Genomic DNA, 17,489 nt, shown 5'->3' on the forward strand with positions numbered 1-17,489 from the left:
TTGAGTGGCACCGTTGAATGATGCCTGAGAAACAGAAATTTGACCCTCTTTGGGGTTTGTAGAATTGTGAAGTTTTTGCAGATTCCGGTTGTAGGTTAAAGTGTACTACAGTATTAACTAACAGTAAAATGCCTCTATTGCCATAGCATCTTTTATCAACGCTTCAGCAATATTATTTATCTCATTCTACCAGATATCACTGAAATACCAGACGAAGACGTGATCAGTGTGATTTCCAAAGTTGCGCTGATAAGCCTCGTCCCGCTGCTGGTGATTGCCAAAGCCGTGATCCTTATCTTTTACTGCTACCGTATCCAGAGGAGGAGGAAGCTGAACAAGGCATGGGAGAAGAACGTGAAGTCCAGGAAGCATAAAGACTGCAGCGATGTTTGCGCCATCATGATGGACGACGACTGCTCTGACATCAGCTCCACTTGCGCCAATAACATCAACCACAATACTGAGCTCTTGCCCATTGAGCTGGACACTCTGGTGGGGAAAGGGCGCTTCGCTGAAGTCTACAAGGCTAAACTGAAACAGAACACATCGGAGCAGTTTGAAACCGTGGCGGTCAAGATCTTCTCCTACGAAGAGTACGTCTCCTGGAAGACGGAGAAGGACATCTTCTCCGACATAAACCTGAAGCACGAAAATATCCTGCAGTTCCTCACGGCCGAGGAGCGCAAGACGGATGTAGGCAAACAGTACTGGCTGATCACTGCCTTCCACGCGAGGGGGAATTTGCAGGAGTACCTTATAAAGCACATCATTAGCTGGGAGGACCTCTGGAAACTAGGCGGGTCTTTGGCCCGAGGGATCGCCCATCTTCACAGCGATCACACACCTTGCGGCCGACCCAAGACGCCCATTGTCCACAGAGACCTCAAGAGCTCCAATATCCTGGTGAAGAACGATTTGACCTGCTGCCTCTGTGACTTTGGGCTGTCGCTGCGGCTGGATCCCACCCTCTCCGTAGACGACCTGGCTAACAGTGGGCAGGTGAGCCGTACGACAGGGGCAGAGGGAGAAGCAAGGCAAGAGCCAAAGCTGGAGGATTTAAAACAGGGCTTGGCAAAAATGTCCACTACAGTCGTACCTTGGTTTTCAAACGGCTTGGGAGTCTTAACGTTTTGGCTCCTGAACGATTGGAAACCAGAAGTGATTGTTCTGGTTTTCAGACGTTCTTTGGAACCCGAATGTCCGACGCAACTTCTGCGGCTTTCGATTGGCTTCAGGAGCTTCCTGCAGCCAATCAGAAGCCACGATTTGGTTCCCGAATGTTTTGGAAGTCGAACCGCCCCACGGAGGACCTTAAGGTCTATAAATAGTAACACCCTAGAGGTCCCGGGCCCTAAGGAAGTCAGATTAGCCTCAACCAGAGCCAGGGCCTTTTCAACACTGGCTCCGGCCTGGTGGAACGCTCTGTCACATGAGACCAGAGCCCTGTGGGGTCTGGTTTCTTTCCGCAGGGCCTGTAAGACAGAGTTGTTCCACTTGGCCTTTGGCTTGGAATAAAATTGATCCCCTCCCCCTCTTCCTTTTTCCCTTCTGTGATGGAACTCCTATTTGGGGACTTCCCTGGCTTTTTTCTGGCCCATGTAGGACCAGTCTGGATAGTTGGCCTTGGTGAAGACTTGACGTTTTCATCCCCCCCCCAAAGTTTTGATTTGAGTTCCTACTGAAATGAGGCTGCATTTTAATGTTGTATTTTAATCTTGTTTTTAAGTTGTATTTCAATCAATTGTTTTTATGCCGGTGTTAGCTGCCCTGAGCCTGGTCTTGGCTGGGGAGGGCGGGGTATAAATAAAATTTAATAATAATAATTAATAATAACAAGGTACCACCGTACTGTGATGCCTTGAATGTGTTTGGAGGGGAGGGTTTGGACAATTAATTATTGCAAGGAATGCACATCCTCCTCCCTTGCATAGATTCATAGAGTTGGAAGGAACCCCAGGGGCCATCTAGTCCAACCCCTTGCAGCACATGATCTTTGTCAGCAAAGTCTCAGTTTTCAGGATGCAGGGATAGGTTTTGCCCTGTACCCAATAGCATCCACAAAATGTGACTCTTTACTCTAGTTTTCCATTTATGAATGGCTGTCAGCTACTCGTGCTTACAAGATGTTGAAATACCATTGGGGGTAGTGGTGAAACCTTGCGATTGCAGATTCTCCTGCCTGCTTTGCACTGCCTCTTCCATGTGCACGGTTACAACCTGGATTTTGTAGTTGCAACGGAATGTTCGAAACTTCTTGCTGCCGTTTTTAAAGAGAAAATAATTTAAAAAAACAAACAAGCACATAAAGCTCAACGTGTACAGTCAAACGGGTTACTCCACCAAAAATAATTTTTTTAACCATTTTGTGAATGCTGACAGGTTGGCACAGCAAGGTACATGGCTCCCGAAGTCCTGGAATCCAGAATGAACTTGGATAACGTCGAGTCCTTCAAACAAACTGACGTATATTCCATGGCTTTGGTTCTGTGGGAAATGACATCTCGCTGCAACAGCGTCGGAGGTATGTATCATGTGCTCCCTTGTGGAGTTGTATTTTTATTTGTTTACATGCTACTTAGCTCTAAAGGTTGTAGGAATCCTCCCTACCACACCCCCAAAATAATATTTATTTACTTAACATGAGCCCTGCCCTTTTCTTTCAAGAAGCCTGGAGTAGTAGTGTGTGATTCACACAGGTGATCTGTCATCTGAAGAACTTCCTGGGCTAGATCCGTATTGGTATTCCAAACCATTCCTAGAACTACTGAGCACCACTTCTGAAAACCTAAATGTTTTTAGGAAGCACTGAAAAGAGTATCAATAGGCAGAGATTCCAAAGTGTTGGTTTTTTTTTAAAAAAAAGATTTCTTAAAACTGCTGAACAAGCAGTGGAGTAGCGTGGGGGGTGCAGGGGGGGGCCGGCCGCACCGGGCGCAACATCTGGGGTTAGGGCAAATCCACAGGTTAGGGGGCGCAAATCCACGGGTTAGGGGGCGCAAATCCACGGGTTAGGGGGCGCAAATTACTTGCCTTGCCCCGGGTGCTGACAACCCACGCTACGCCACTGTGAACAAGTAAGCCGCCCAGCCAGATGGGTGGGGTAGAAATATAATAATTATCATTATCATTACAATCATACCTTGGTTTTCGAACAGCCTAGTTCTCGAACATTTTGGCTCCCAAACGATCGAAACCCGGAAGTGACTGTTCCAGTTTGCGAACATCCGACGCGGCTTCCGATTGGCTGCAGGAGCTTCCTGCAGCCATTCGGAACCCACGATTTGGTTTCCGAATGTTTTGGAAGTCAAACGGACTTCTAGAAGAGATTCATTTCGACTTCCAAGGTACGGCTGTATTATTATTATGAAATCAGACTGTTTCACAAGCCAACTGGTTCCAAGCTGCTGAGGGCTGTATATGCTGTTAGTCGCACTCTGAACGTGGCTCAGTTGCAAATCGGCAACCAGTACAGGTCTCTGAGCACAGGTGTTCCATACTGACAGGGCTGGGAGGAAAGTATGTTTTTAAATTCTTCAGACTGAGACACACTTTTAGGTCTTGCAAAGGTCAGTTCTAAGTTTCTGGTTTGACCTTTGCCACTGCTGCTGCTGCTTTGTGTTTTGTTTTGTTTCTGTTTCACAAGGAAACAGAAAAGCTGGTAAGATACTTTTCATCATCATTATTATTGCTTTCCTTCCTTAGCGTTTGGGCTTACGGCATTCCACAGAATGCTCCTTTTAAGGCATGGATGTTCTGTTTGTTGAGGAAGACTCTTTCATCCTTGCTGATGCCTGATGACACTTCCTGTTTCTGTTTGAAGACTCTGGAATAATGCCTAGGGAAAGAAAAGCACTCTCCCAGCAGTGCTCCACTCAGGAAGCTGCAGAGCTGCCTAAAATTAAAATAATCGGGCTTTTGTCAGGAAAGATTGGGGGGAGAAGAAGAAGTGTGTGCTACTTTATCTAAGTCCCTTATAAATTTTCCTCCTAAAAACAGAGAAAAAAGTTAACAAACAGAAAAAAGGATTCATTGTAGATGATAAGACATCACGTCGCAGCAATACCTGTGCCAAACAGGGCAGTGCTGGGGAATTAATAATCACGGAATTGCACGTTCCTGATAAAATAACCTTGCCAGCCAGCCAAAATAAGCTATTATGATGATTGATATTATACCCATACGAGAAATAAAACTAGGGCAGCTTTGCTAAATGAGATAAAGCAGTGTGGATTTCCCAGAAAAGGTGCAAAGTGCAGCAATCTTATGTATTTATTTTTATTACATGTATAGCTCACCCTTCCTCCCAGAGATGCTCAGGGCAGCAAACCCTCAAAAATGTTAAAATAAAGCAATTAAAAATGTAGTGGAAATGCCTGGGTAGGCAGGAATGTGTTTAAATTTCTTCTGCTCTGTAATGATGAAGGGAGGCAGGCACACTTCACCAGGGAAGGCATTTCACAAACAGGGAGCTACCACTAAGAAGCCGCTGTCATTGGTCCATGTCTATTGGTCGACAGCCACCCAGAGACACCACCAACAGAGCTTCCCCTGCCAATCACAAGACCTGAGATAGATGCTATTGGAATACATGCTGTTTTTAAGTACTCGGGTCCCAAGCGATATAGGGCTCTCTATTCTAGTAAAGGTAAAGGGACCCCTGACCATTAGGTCCAGTCGTGGATGACTCTGGGGTTGCGGTGCTCATCTCACTTTACTGGCCAAGGGAGCCGGTGTACAGCTTCCGGGTCATGTGGCCAGCATGACTAAGCCGCTTCTGGCGAACCAGAGCAGCGCACGGAAACGCCGTTTACCTTTCCGCCAGAGCGGTACCTATTTATCTACTTGCACTTTGACGTGCTTTCGAACTGCTAGGTTGGCAGGAGCAGGGACTGAGCAACGGGAGCTCACCCTGTTGCGGGGATTCGAACCGGCGACCTTCTGATCGGCAAGCCCTAGGCTCTGTGGTTTAACCCACAGTGCCACCCGCATCCCTCTCTTCTAGTACCAACACGTTAACTGTAATGGTAGAATAGTAACAATATAAAATTATAACAACTGTAAGCATGCAAACTGTAAAACATTTTGCACCTGCAGTAAGACAGGAAAGGATGCAGGTATAAATAGACCGACCATTCACTTTTTTGATGGGCTATATGTAGGGAACAGTGCATGTGGCAGAATCTCAGGAAATCCATCTCTTCTAGACTATAATGTTTGTAGAAAATGTTTTTCCCTAGAAGGATGGCATAGTTATTCTCTTGCAGCAAAATCAACGAAGTGCCTTGTGGCTCCTTTTGTGGCATATATATTATGGCATAAACTTTCGAGATTATAGTCCACTTCCTCTGAAGAATGAGTGTTATCCTTGAGTTACAGGAATGCGTACGCATGGCTTGAGGAAACCGGCGAGAGGGAGGGGAACATTAACAATGAGGTCAGAGGGAAACAAAATGCCGAAAGCTACAGACAGTCATACGTACCTAATTATCTGCGGTAATTCACAAAACAGTTGTTAACACAGGCATCCTGGCATTGATAAGCCAATGATTGCACATAATGTGTTAAAAATCCTTTGCCTTGGTTCAGTCCACAAGAGAGAGCATCAAACCTCTTATATTGTAATTTAAGCATGTTGCAGTTTCCCTTTGAAATTCCTTTGCCCCAGGAAGGCAATGCTAAAGTCACTTACAGAGACTGTGCTTACCTATGACGCCAAGCCAGAGTTTCTTCTTGGCTACAGATCATGGCTAAGGAACAGTGTTCGAAACTCCCATTGTCCTAGGCGCATTTTGTGACAGGGAATTTCATCGGCTCCAGCAGTCTCTGAGCTCTGGGCACAGTACTGAGCCTAAGATTTCTGATTAAAACGGCAGAGTGGAAGGAAAGGGGGACCTTTTTCTGCCTCCCCACTTCCAGCTACTCTCTGAAACTGGAGAAGAGACTCGCTTAAGAATATTAGAGGGGTGGGCAGGGGAAGGACTTGGACCATGTGAAAAACCAACATAATATTTTAGCTGCAGTTCATTCATTTTCAGCTTTGCATTCTTGTTATAAAAAAAAGCACCCCTAGACGTTCCGTTGTTGTGCCCATAACCTTGGTTTAAGGTCCCATTTAGCTCCCAGCTTTCATATTTCAGTTTCTAACACTGTTAAGGAAGAGAGACAACTTAACCAAGATCTGTTGCTCAGACAACATGCAAAGCCAGTCTTGGCTTAGTTACAGGTTCGAGTTAAAAAGACTAGGGTGGAGCAAAGTATGTGTTAGCCCTTCTCCAGGAGCCAGGACATTCACATGGCCCTGGCAAGCCATCGTTTGAGAGCCAGTGTGGTGTAGTGGTTAAGAGTGGTAGACTTGTAATCTGGTGAATGAACCGGGTTTGCTTCCCTGCGCCTCCACATGCAGCTGCTGGGTGACCTTGGGCTAGTCACACTTCTCTGAAGTCTCTCAGCCCCACTCACCTCACAGAGTGTTTGTTGTGGGGGAGGAAAGGAAAGGAGATTGTGAGCCGCTTTGAGACTCCCTAGGGTAGTGATAAAGCGGGATATCAAATCCAAACTCTTCTTCTTCTTGTGATGTGTGAACCAAGCCAATAGCTTCTTGTGAGGTTGAAGTGTTTCCCCATGGAATTTGGAATACAGTGGTAACTCTAGTTGTGTTCACCTCCGGTTATGTATCCTTCGGGATACATACATGGCAAACCCAGAGTATTTTTCTGGGTTTCGCTGCGCGCGCATGCACAAAAGCGCTAAACCACGCCGCATGCAAGCGCAGAAGCGGCAGCTCTGATTGCAAATTCCCCGGGATGCGACCAGAGCTCCAGAACGGATCCCGTTCGCAACCGGAGGTACCACTGTATTGCTATTTCTGATGGCAGATTTGTACCCATTTATGTATTCTTGCATAGAGACAGCCTTCCTTGTCCTGTGTAGAATGCAAAAGGGCATTGCTGGTGGATGATGGCATATATCACACTGAGAAGAGGAACAGGTGACTGAAGCCCAGATGTTGCAGATTAAATTGTTAGGCCCTGAAATAATAAAAAAGGTATGGTGTTGCCATAGTAGACATGGGAACAGAGTTGTCATCTGAATCTGCCACAGGGGGCTGGGCCCTGTGTCCAAACCTCTGTTATGGAGGGCCTGTTGTTGCTAGTGAGTAGTTGTGTTAGGGTTTGGGGTTGTTGTTTATTTTGGCAGGGGGTGTTCTATAAGAAGGAACAAGCCCTACCATTCAAGGCCAGTGAGAGAGGGAAACATCATTGTCCAATGTGGGCTGTAGATCATTGGTGGTTGGAGTGGTTTCAGCTGGGAGCTATAAATTGCAGCAAGTAGCATTCTATCATTTTCTCCTCTTCTTCTGTTCTTTAGTACATTATTCCTCAGTACTATTCTGCCCTTTGTTCTGCTATGGCACTTTGTTGGGTTGATATTGTAGCCTGAGGAGTGTCTGACATAAATTCTTAAGATGGGGTTCTGTCTTAAGTTCTCTGAGTTGTGAGCCTCTGTTTTAAATTCCTAAGTTGTAAGTCTCAACGGATACAGTTGTGTTTCAAGGATGGACTTATAGGCAATGGATTTTGTGGTGTGTTCTGGGTAGAAGCTGGAAGCACATAAATACACATTGTGGTCAGATGGCTTCCTGTTGTGTCCAGAAAGTGAACCTTTTGCATGGACTGGTCTAGGCTCAGGTTTACGACGGGATGAACGTTATTGAAGTTCTGGTGGAACTGATCAAGTGTCTCTTGTCCACAAATTCAGGTGATAACAATGCCATCTATGTATCTTGGACGTAGGAGGCTTGTTAGGGACAGAAGCTAAGAAAGTTTTGCAAGTCAGCTATGAATGTGTTGGCGTCTGTGGAGCCACGTGACTGCCCATGGCTGTGCCATTAATTTCTCCCCCAAACATGTTCTCCCCCAAGCTGATTGTTGGTGAGTACAGAGTTTGGTATCTAGACGGGCTGAATCTCCACATCTAGCGGTAATAACCCTCATAGATTGTAGCCCATCTTTGTGTGGGATGTTGGTGTAAAGGGCCTCAAATATCCATAGTAGCTAGTGTGGTGTTTTCTTGGAGATTGTCCATGAATTGGTAGTTTCTTCGGAAAATCAGTAGTATCCCATGTATAACCTGGACTTCTGGTAGCATCTGATATCTGAATAGGGTCTGTCTCTTCAGACACTCCCAATAGTACCCATGCCTGAAACAATAGCTGTCCAGGACTGCCTGGTTTGTGCATTTTGAGCAGTGGATAGAAGATCATAGATTTGTAGAGTTGAAGGGGACCCCTTGCAATGCAGGAATCTCAACTAAAGCATCCATGGCAGATGGACATCCAGCCTCTGCTTAAAAACCTCCAAGGAAGGAGAGCCCACAACCTCCCGAGGGAGACCGTTCCACCGTCAAACAGCTCTTACCACCAGAAAGTTCTTCTTGATGTTTAGTTGGAATCTCCTTTCTTGTAACTTGAAGCCATCGGTTCAAGTCCTCCCCTCCAGAGCAGGGGAAAACAAGCGTGTTCCCTCTTTCATGTGACAACCCTTGAAATACTTGAAGATGGTTATCGTATCTCCTCTCAGTTTTTTCCAGGCTAAACATACCCAGCGCCTTCAACCGCTCCTCATAAGGCTTGATTTCCAGATCCTTTATCATCTTGGTTGCCCTCCTCTGCACACCTTCCAGCTTGTAAACATCCTTCTTAAATTGTGGTGCCCAGAATTGGACGCAGTATTCCAAGTGTGGCCTCATAATACAGGTGTAATCCCAATAGCATCTTGGATTCAAAATACGTTCACCCAGTTGAGCCATCCATCCTCCACTGGCCTCCATTTTGTCACCGCAGCCATTAAGCTTGCTAACCCAGGAACACTTGACACTTTCCCCTGCAATGACTCAGACCCTTGCACCTGGCCTAATCCTATCCCCTTACCCGGCAAATCCGTAAACTGACCCTTGGGAGTGTTCATAAAAGGCGGGGAGGTGGATTTTTGTGGGAGAAGAAAGAAAAAGCAATGTGCTTGGTTAGTGAAGCAATATCACTTTTTAGATGGTACGTTAAACCCCATGCAGCAAAGGGGTTCTGTATCTGGGCTGGGAATGAAATTGTGAAATGGTGCAGGTACATTTCTTTGCAAAGCCTGGGAGGCGAAGTGAAGATTTTGCCGAATGCAGTTTTTGGAGTATCTCAGCCCTTCATAGCTAGTGTTGACTTTAAACAGAAAACACACATGGCGTTTAATCTGTATGCTGACACTATAAATAGCAGTGTCGCTGAAGGTGAAGAATCAGCCCAAGAAGAAGGCCGCTCTGTTACTTGCTGAGGAGCTGAAGTGTGGGAAACGGGTATAGTTTGCTTGATGTTTTGCCGGCATATAATTTAGAAGTCATATTTAGAAGCTCAGCAACTCTGCTTTTGGGGAAAGTTTGAACTGCTCCACTACCCTTTCAGCTTGGCATTTCAGTCAGCACAACAGCTGTGTACCAGATGTTACGCTTTGTGAGAAATACAATTTCCATCCAAGCATTTTGCCCTTGCAGCCGACATGGATACTGTGAGAAAGAAAAGCACGGGGAGAGTTAAGTGATCTGACAGGCCCTCTAAGAGCTGCTTATTTTCAAGTCCTTTGTTGCCAGCATATGACATCAGTCAGAATCAGCAAGGTTACCAGGGAATAATCTGGAAAATACCTTTCAAAATGGCCTCTGTTCCTTGAGCTGCTCTAAGTAATTGTGCACTGCCTGAAAGATTTGCTGGCTTGACTGAAACACTGCTTTTGGTTAAAGCGTAAATGTACAGAAAAATGGTACACAGCTGATTGCGGGAAAGAGCTCTGGAGTTTTGAGGCTCAATATTTTTGAAAAGCACCAGTTCTGCACTTCATTTGAAAAGCTTCTGGTGTTGGAGCATAAATCTGTGGTCAGGTTGTTACTGCCTGTATGAAGCATTGGGTCAGATTTCTGTGGAGAAGAGGGAGCTACCTGCTTGTATTGTCTACCATAACTTGAGATATGCGTGCTTTTAATCAGTGTGGGGAAATGACAAAAGAAGAAAAAGCCAATATATGTAAATTTTAGTTTCAACACTTAATTAAAATTATGGAGAAGACTTGAGAGGAAGCATGGCCACTGTATTTCCACAATTCCAATTATATTTCTAAAACGCGATGCTTTTAAAACGAACTGTCTTTCACTAAAAGAAAATTAAGCGCATCAACTGCAATTCTGCCCCCGGTTAGATATGCCTTGTTGACTTCTAAATAGGCATTACACAGAAGTAACAACCACATGCAAGGGGTGGTGGTTGTTGTTTTAACAAAGTTATTAGCTTCCTCCCTTTTGTCAGAAGTAAGCTTGGCACTTTTAAAAATGCCCTTTATTGTGCTTTGAGTCACACTTGCTTCCTTAGGCTGGCTCCAGGAAATATGGTTTGTGTCTGCTTTTTGTCTGCGCTTCAGTTCTGTCCCGCATCCTTTCATGTCAAAAATAGATAGTGGAGAATTATCTCGCCCAGCCTGCCTGATATATATGTAGGCTATCAGTGCTCAGCGGCAAATTGTGTGTTCGGTGATTGTACGGTGGGTGTCCATTGGAATAGAACCCAATCTATACTTTCTCATGCAAAGGTGCAGAAATCACAGGTGACAGTTCTGACAGAAGCCACAGTGGGACAGTCACTTTGTCTGAAGGCCCCTAAGTATTTTACTTCAGTTTATTGGTCGACCGGAAAGGATTTAGCTACTTAGAGAAAACAAAGCAGACCCAAAATAGGTTTCTAATCTAGCCAGGCTATCAGTGTGGCTATGTTTTGTGGGGTGTTTTCATGTGCTACATTATTTGTGCTTAATGCTACTGATGTGATGTAGGCCTGTTTTGTCATATTTACTGTAGCTGTAGCTAAGGAAGGGCTGTGGCTCAGTTGTGGAGGCAAAGACGTTCCATGCAGACAGCCCTTTATTCCATCTTCTTCATGTCTCCTTACCTGTTCATTTCCACATTTTTGTGTGACGCAAAAGCCACTTCTGGAAATCTAGTGAAATCTACCGGAAGTTTTCGCTCATTTCCATGTTAGCATCTCCATAAAGCATCCATTTGCAACATTGCCAGCTCAGGAAATTGCAGGATTTTTGTGTTGACAAAATTTGAAGCGTTATATCGGAATACAGTTGTTTCCCACCATTTAACATTTAGCTCAACCTTTAATAAGTTGATTTAAAAACAAAACCCACAGTTCTGTAACACAAGAAGGTACTTGAAGAAATGGGAGTAAGAAGTGTTAGCCACCAGTAAAACCAGCACAATAATCTTAGTTACTTTGAACGCAGGGCTAGTAGGACTTTGCCAGTACTGTACATATTACTTCAGGGTTGCAGACTTGGTTGTCGTTACAGCTTAGCTACATTTCTTAAACTTGCATTATTAGTAGTATTGTTTTCCCAGCTTCCCCCAGTGCTTACTTGGGGGGGGGGGAGCGTGGGGGGGGGCAGCAGAAAAGACCAATCTCTTTGATCCAGTGCAAGAGATTCATTCAGCTTGTGAGTAAATTCTACATACATTACAAAAAAAGCACAACAATTCCTACATTATATGGAAATCAACTGTAATTGCTCCTTTTCAGCTGAATGTTTGAGTGGTTAATATAGTTTTTAAATAACAGTAGATATGATGATAAGGGACGTGGGTGGCGCTGTGGGTAAAAACCTCAGCGCCTAGGACTTGCCGATCGCATGGTCGGCGGTTCGAATCCCCGCGGCGGGGTGCGCTCCCGCTGCTCGGTCCCAGCGCCTGCCAACCTAGCAGTTCGAAAGCACCCCCGGGTGCAAGTAGATAAATAGGGACCGCTTACCAGCGGGAAGGTAAACGGCGTTTCCGTGTGCTGCGCTGGCTCGCCAGATGCAGCTTGTCACGCTGGCCACGTGACCCGGAAGTGTCTGCGGACAGCGCTGGCTCCCGGCCTCTTGAGTGAGATGGGCGCACAACCCTAGAGTCTGTCAAGACTGGCCCGTACGGGCAGGGGTACCTTTACCTTTACCTAGATTTGATGATAGCACTTTTCCACTTGAAGTACACAACCCCCTGAATAACAAAATTAAAACATGCCACCACCCCAGTCCCTCTCTTTGTCCTCAGTCTGTTCCACAGCTGTGGGACCCCTGCTTCTTGGCAAAATCTCAAAAAAAATAATAATACCCACCTTTAGCATTTACCTGAAGTACTGCAAGACCTCCCGTTTTGGGCTGGGCCTTAGTTATATATGCAAATGGAGATAGTTGGGACTTAATTCTTGTCAGGATCCTGTGAGTTTTGCCTTGTCTCGTTTGGTTTTCCCATTTCTCACCCCCCAGCAAACAGAAACAAGACTTGATCCCTGGCTGCTTATCTCTCCTGGATGTGCCTTGCTCAAATATTGATCGACAAAACCTTTGGCTAGTCAAACTCAGTTTTGAACTGGAGGTGAAGCCGCCCAGGCCCATCATTGTCCGTATAGATCTCTTTTAGGTAGATATTACTAAAAGGGATGCGGGTGGCACTGTGGTCTAAACCAGAGAGCCTAGGGCTTGCCGATCAGAAGGTCGGCAGTTCAAATCCCCGCCACGGGGTGAGCTCCCGTTGCTCAGTCCCTGCTCCTGCCAACCTAGCAGTTCGAAAGCACGTCAAAGTGCAAGTAGATAAATAGGTCCCGCTCCGGCGGGAAGGTAAACGGTGTTTCCGTGCGCTGCTCTGGTTCGCCAGAAGCGGCTTAGTCAGGCTGGCCACATGACCCGAAAGCTGTCTGCAGACAAACGCCAGCTCCCTCGGCCAGCAAAGCGAGATGAGCGCCGCAACCCCAGAGTCGTCTGCGACTGGACTTAACGGTCAGGGGTCCCTTTACCTTTACCTTTTTAAAAGGCAGCTAGGCAGATCTTGGAAGTGAAGGGAATAGGACTAGAGGAAATATAGAGCTACAATCCTGTGTTTGTGTGGTGCTGGGCAGACGGCAAAGTATAAGACCTTGGCAGATTCCACGTATGCGAAGGAGAACAAAACTTGGCTCCACCAGAATCTTGGCCTTCAAGCCTAAATGTCTGTTTCCTTTCCTTCTCTTGACAGAGGTGAAAGACTACGAGCCGCCATTTGGTTCTAAAGTACGGGAGCATCCTTGTGTGGAAAGCATGAAGGATAACGTATTGAGGGACAGGGGACGGCCAGAGATTCCTAACTCATGGCTCAACCATCAGGTAAGAGAGCGGGTCCTTCTTGCCTGGCATATTGGCTTGTATTTGGTGGCTCCAATCCAACTGACGCGTGACAGGATTACCGGCAACAGCTCTGTATCTCCTGATAATCCCCTGAGCTTTACTGTCAAGTACATTAGAACGCAGGGCATATTTAGGCAACCTGTGACAACCAGGGGTATCCAGTCAGTTTAGTGACTGGGTATGTCAAAAATCACACACTGTGAATTGATCTTTGGTATTTGCTTATTGTCCCTTAAGACTCTTGGTACTTTTTGCAAAGCTTCAAAACCCACAGGACTCTTCTGTGTGTGCTGTAGTAGCTCTTCCATATCCATGTTCTTCCTCCGCAGCTGCATTTTTGTGTAGGCACCCTTTATTCATAAAATGAAATTCCAAAATGGATTTTACAGAGCGTTCCTCCTCCTCCTCCTCCTCCTGAATGAAATTTGCTGCACTACTGATTTCAAGTTAATGCTTTTAATATTTAGCTTAGCTTGAATGTCCTTAATATGAAAATTACCAAGAAAATTAATATTTTCAATATTGGCTGTGCTGTTGACATTGGTCAACATCAACCATTCAATTATGCAGTTAATGCAGAACGTTGTGAAGCTTTTTCTTCATTTTTTTTAAAGAAACAACATGAAAAGAGGATAGTAGATTTCATTCTAACCCGGTTCTAATGTTGCTTATCACATCACCAAGGCGAGAACCATTCTCTTTCTTGGTTTTTGCTACATCTTCCCTTTTGTTGAAATAAAAGGCCAGATAGCGTTGCCGTTCCTATTAATGAATTAATATGTCTGAGCCAGAGGCAAGCAACTATACAAGTCCTCATGTCATTAAGGCCAGCAGTACATCCAGTCTTAACGAGGCTGGGATTAACCCTTTGATTAGAGGATAGGGCCCCAACAGTTGGATTCTCATTCCGCAATAATTGTCTCACATATGGTGCAAGTTTAGTGCACTGTAATTTCTTAAGCATCACTAAGCCTTCTTTCAGCGCAGTAGCACCAATACCATGTGAGGAGATTCTGCATAAATGTGCAGAGTTGGTTGCCTTACGTTAGCTGAGAGCTTTGACGTTCAGGTGTTTTAAAATGTGTTCACTGTTTTCGCTGCACATTTCAGGGCATCCAGAAGGTTTGCGAGACGCTTGTCGAGTGCTGGGACCACGACCCTGAGGCGCGTCTCACTGCGCAGTGCGTAGCTGAGCGGTTCAATGATTTCGAGTACCAGGACACGCTCTCCGGAAGAAGCAGTTCGGAAGAAAAGATCCCCGAAGAGAGCTCTGTGAACAGTGCCAAGTAACAGCCTGCTGCAAGGCAAAACTTCCACGAAACCAAAGAGAGAGAGAAAGAGAGAGGGGCTGCTCTTGTGTTCCATGTGCACAAGAGTGGAACAGGAAGAGGCGATTAGTCTCGGATGCACTTCCTGTGTCACTGAGGTTCCTGCCTCTCCCTCCATCCCGCAGCTCCAGAGAGGGCAAAGCGGCGTCCTTCGCCGTGTCATAGGAGGAACGACGCCGTTGCTTCCTGAGAACACGAGACTGTACAAAATGCCAAGAATGTTTGCACTTTATCGATGCCTGTAGATAACTATCAAAGAGCAACTTTATGTATGTAGATAGAGAGAGAGGTATGTATATAAACACACACACACACACACACACACACACACACTCAGCAAATCTCTGCAAAGAGTCTTCCAGGAAAACATAGGTATAGATAGGAAAATCCTACCAGGAATCGTATGCAGGACGCCTGCTGTTATGCTGGCAGAAAAAAATGCCTTATTCATCCCACCGGAGCCTTAAAAACCAAAGCTGCATGACTTTTATATTTCTGCAGTTTGGGGGGGCGGGGGGGGGGAAGGATTTGGACCATATTAGTGCCTCTTTTAGCATGTAACTATGCAATGGTTGTTCAGCTGGTTCTTGTATGTTTATGATGCGTTGATTCAGTGGATCTTACTGGTCTGATTCTCCTCCTCCTCCTCCCCCCCTTCTCCTTGAATTTGGAAAGTTGTCCCCACCCACTCAACTTTCATGCCTGTGCAAAAGATCATTAATTCCTCTGCCCGTCCCTTTCTTTGAACTTTGCCGTTCACGTTAGCAGCCTGCTTTGGGGAGAGGGCAGGTTCCCCGACCCCTCCCCAGCCTCGCTCTCTGAAATCAGGCAGGGCCCAATTATAATCGAAACAGATGTTTTGAATTTGCCGTGCCTTCTGACACAAAGTAGACTTCTCCCCCCCTCCCTTTTCTGGGATCGGTAACATCATGTCTCGTTTCTTGAGCCCTTAAGTTCACATTTGATTTCGTTCCCGGCGCAAAAGGAGGCACAGTACGTGGACGCCTTTCCCCGAGTGTCTGGGTGTCTGCGATGCCGTGGAAAAAGATTTGCCCCGCTCTGGAGACATGCAGCGCTTTCGTTCCCCCTTAACTCGCCATTGTGAGCAACCCTTGCCTGCAGTCATCCAGAACTCTGGCAAATAAGAGCACATTCCTAAACTGATCCCCACAGGCATGACTTACATTCTTTTAGTCTTCCAAAATATTTAGCTTTGGAGCTGGCCTCACCAGGAATTTTTAAATGACGGAATTTTGACCGTCAGTATTTTCATACGAGATCATCGGAGCTGTTCAAATTGTGTGGCTCGTCGTGGTTTGGAGGGCTTTCTGTGCCTTGATGTTGTTTTCTAACAGGGATTTGCTCCAGAAACAAAAAGTGTATTTCAAGTGCAATGTTTTTATCACACAGGTCACAGATACATTTCTTTTTTCTCTCTAGGAACTTTGTGTATCCAATAATAGGGAATTTGGGGAGGGGGGAGAGAAGTATATTCACATAGGAATTATAAATTTATGGGGAAAAATATTTATTTTTAAAAGCTTTTTGCATCTGCTTTTATATTAATTTTTAAAGAAATATTTAAGCATTAAGTGGGGCAGGAGCTCAATAATTAAAACGGAGTCAAAGTTTAATAGCAACAGGCTATGTACTGAACTGTGGAGCTACTGGAAAGACGGGTTTATACTGGGATCATGTTCCTAAGCAGATCTGGAGTCGAGTGACCTCTAGTGGGGTTTCCCACTGAAAAAGTGCTACGCTAGGAAAGGAAAAGGAGGAGCTTTGCCCCACAAACCGGAAAGTTAGGTTTCCATCCGCATTACAGATCTAAACCACTAGTTTCAGAACTGCCATAACTTTCAGGCCTTCCTCCATAACCACAACTCTGGCTTGGAGTAAGTTCCCAGAGTTCCTGAACTGAAAATGGTGGAAGCTTACTTTGAGATGGTTTCAGAAGAAGGTTAGACAAATATGTGAGATAAAAGGCTAAGAACAGCCTACTAGTCCTCCTGGCTGTAGGCTAGTTCCCAGAATCAGAGGCAAGTTTGTCCCAGAACGTCACTTGCTGAGACAAGGCTCAAACTGATTCAGTACTGGTTTAAATAGGCAGCGTACACTTGCCCCTGGGTCTCCGCTGTGTGCATTGTGCCTGATATTTATCACGCAGCGGCAAACACTTAAGAGAGCACCCAGTAGCTCCTGGCAACTCTTTTAACTTTCTTTTGTACTATTTACATGTAAAGGGATTTATTTTTTTCTCCCATTCTTCCACGGAACGCTTTCACTGTATGAAAATAGGAATGTGAACATATATAACCTTGTTTATTCGAGCGTCTCGAGCACTTACCGTATTTTTGTATAAATAAAATGTTTTAGATTAAATGAAGTTTTGGTTTTGTTTTAAATGGCCCTTATCCGTTAAAAAAAACAACCTCTTGTAAGTTTCTTTTCAGAGGGGGAGCGGTCATCAGGTGGACTCGGTCATCAGATTTCTCTCCAGCAGTCCAAATCAAGAGATTAGTATCCTTTTTCTGTGTTCTGTTCATTTCGTACCCATGTTCTGCACATAACAGCCTCTGTGATTAAGAGGATTGGCTGGTTAAACATCAAAACATATAATAAAATTGTCCAGTAGCACCTTAGAGACCAACTAAGTTTGTTCTCAGTATAAGCTTTCATGTGCATGCACACTTCTTCAGATACACTGAAACAGAAGTCACCAGACCCTTATATATAGTGGGGTGGGGTTTTTCTCAGGCGGGGTGGGGTTTTTCTCAGGAGGGTAGTAGGATATGTTTGATTGACTCAATGGTTATGGTAAACCTGTTGACGACTGATCATGACTGCAAATAGTTATTAGGTAATGACTGCAATTAGTATGATAAACAGGTTTACCATACCCATTGATCACTGCAGATGGTGACAG

General features: G+C 45.2%; 1 protein-coding gene across 1 annotated transcript in view; it reads left to right on the plus strand.

Moving 5' to 3' along the window:
- TGFBR2 (transforming growth factor beta receptor 2) overlaps positions 1–16,949 on the plus strand; it is a 67,519-nt gene extending 50,570 nt beyond the window's left edge. The window contains exons 4-7 of the mRNA XM_028750251.2: positions 194–999; positions 2,380–2,521; positions 13,087–13,214; positions 14,346–16,949. Coding sequence (XP_028606084.2) covers positions 194–999; positions 2,380–2,521; positions 13,087–13,214; positions 14,346–14,525 — 1,256 coding nt within the window. The 3' untranslated portion in view covers positions 14,526–16,949. The remainder of the gene's footprint in view (positions 1–193; positions 1,000–2,379; positions 2,522–13,086; positions 13,215–14,345) is intronic.
- Positions 16,950–17,489: the final 540 nt, after the last annotated feature.

The sequence above is a fragment of the Podarcis muralis genome, chromosome 12, assembly GCF_964188315.1.
Source record: "Podarcis muralis chromosome 12, rPodMur119.hap1.1, whole genome shotgun sequence".
NCBI lineage: Eukaryota > Metazoa > Chordata > Lepidosauria > Squamata > Lacertidae > Podarcis > Podarcis muralis.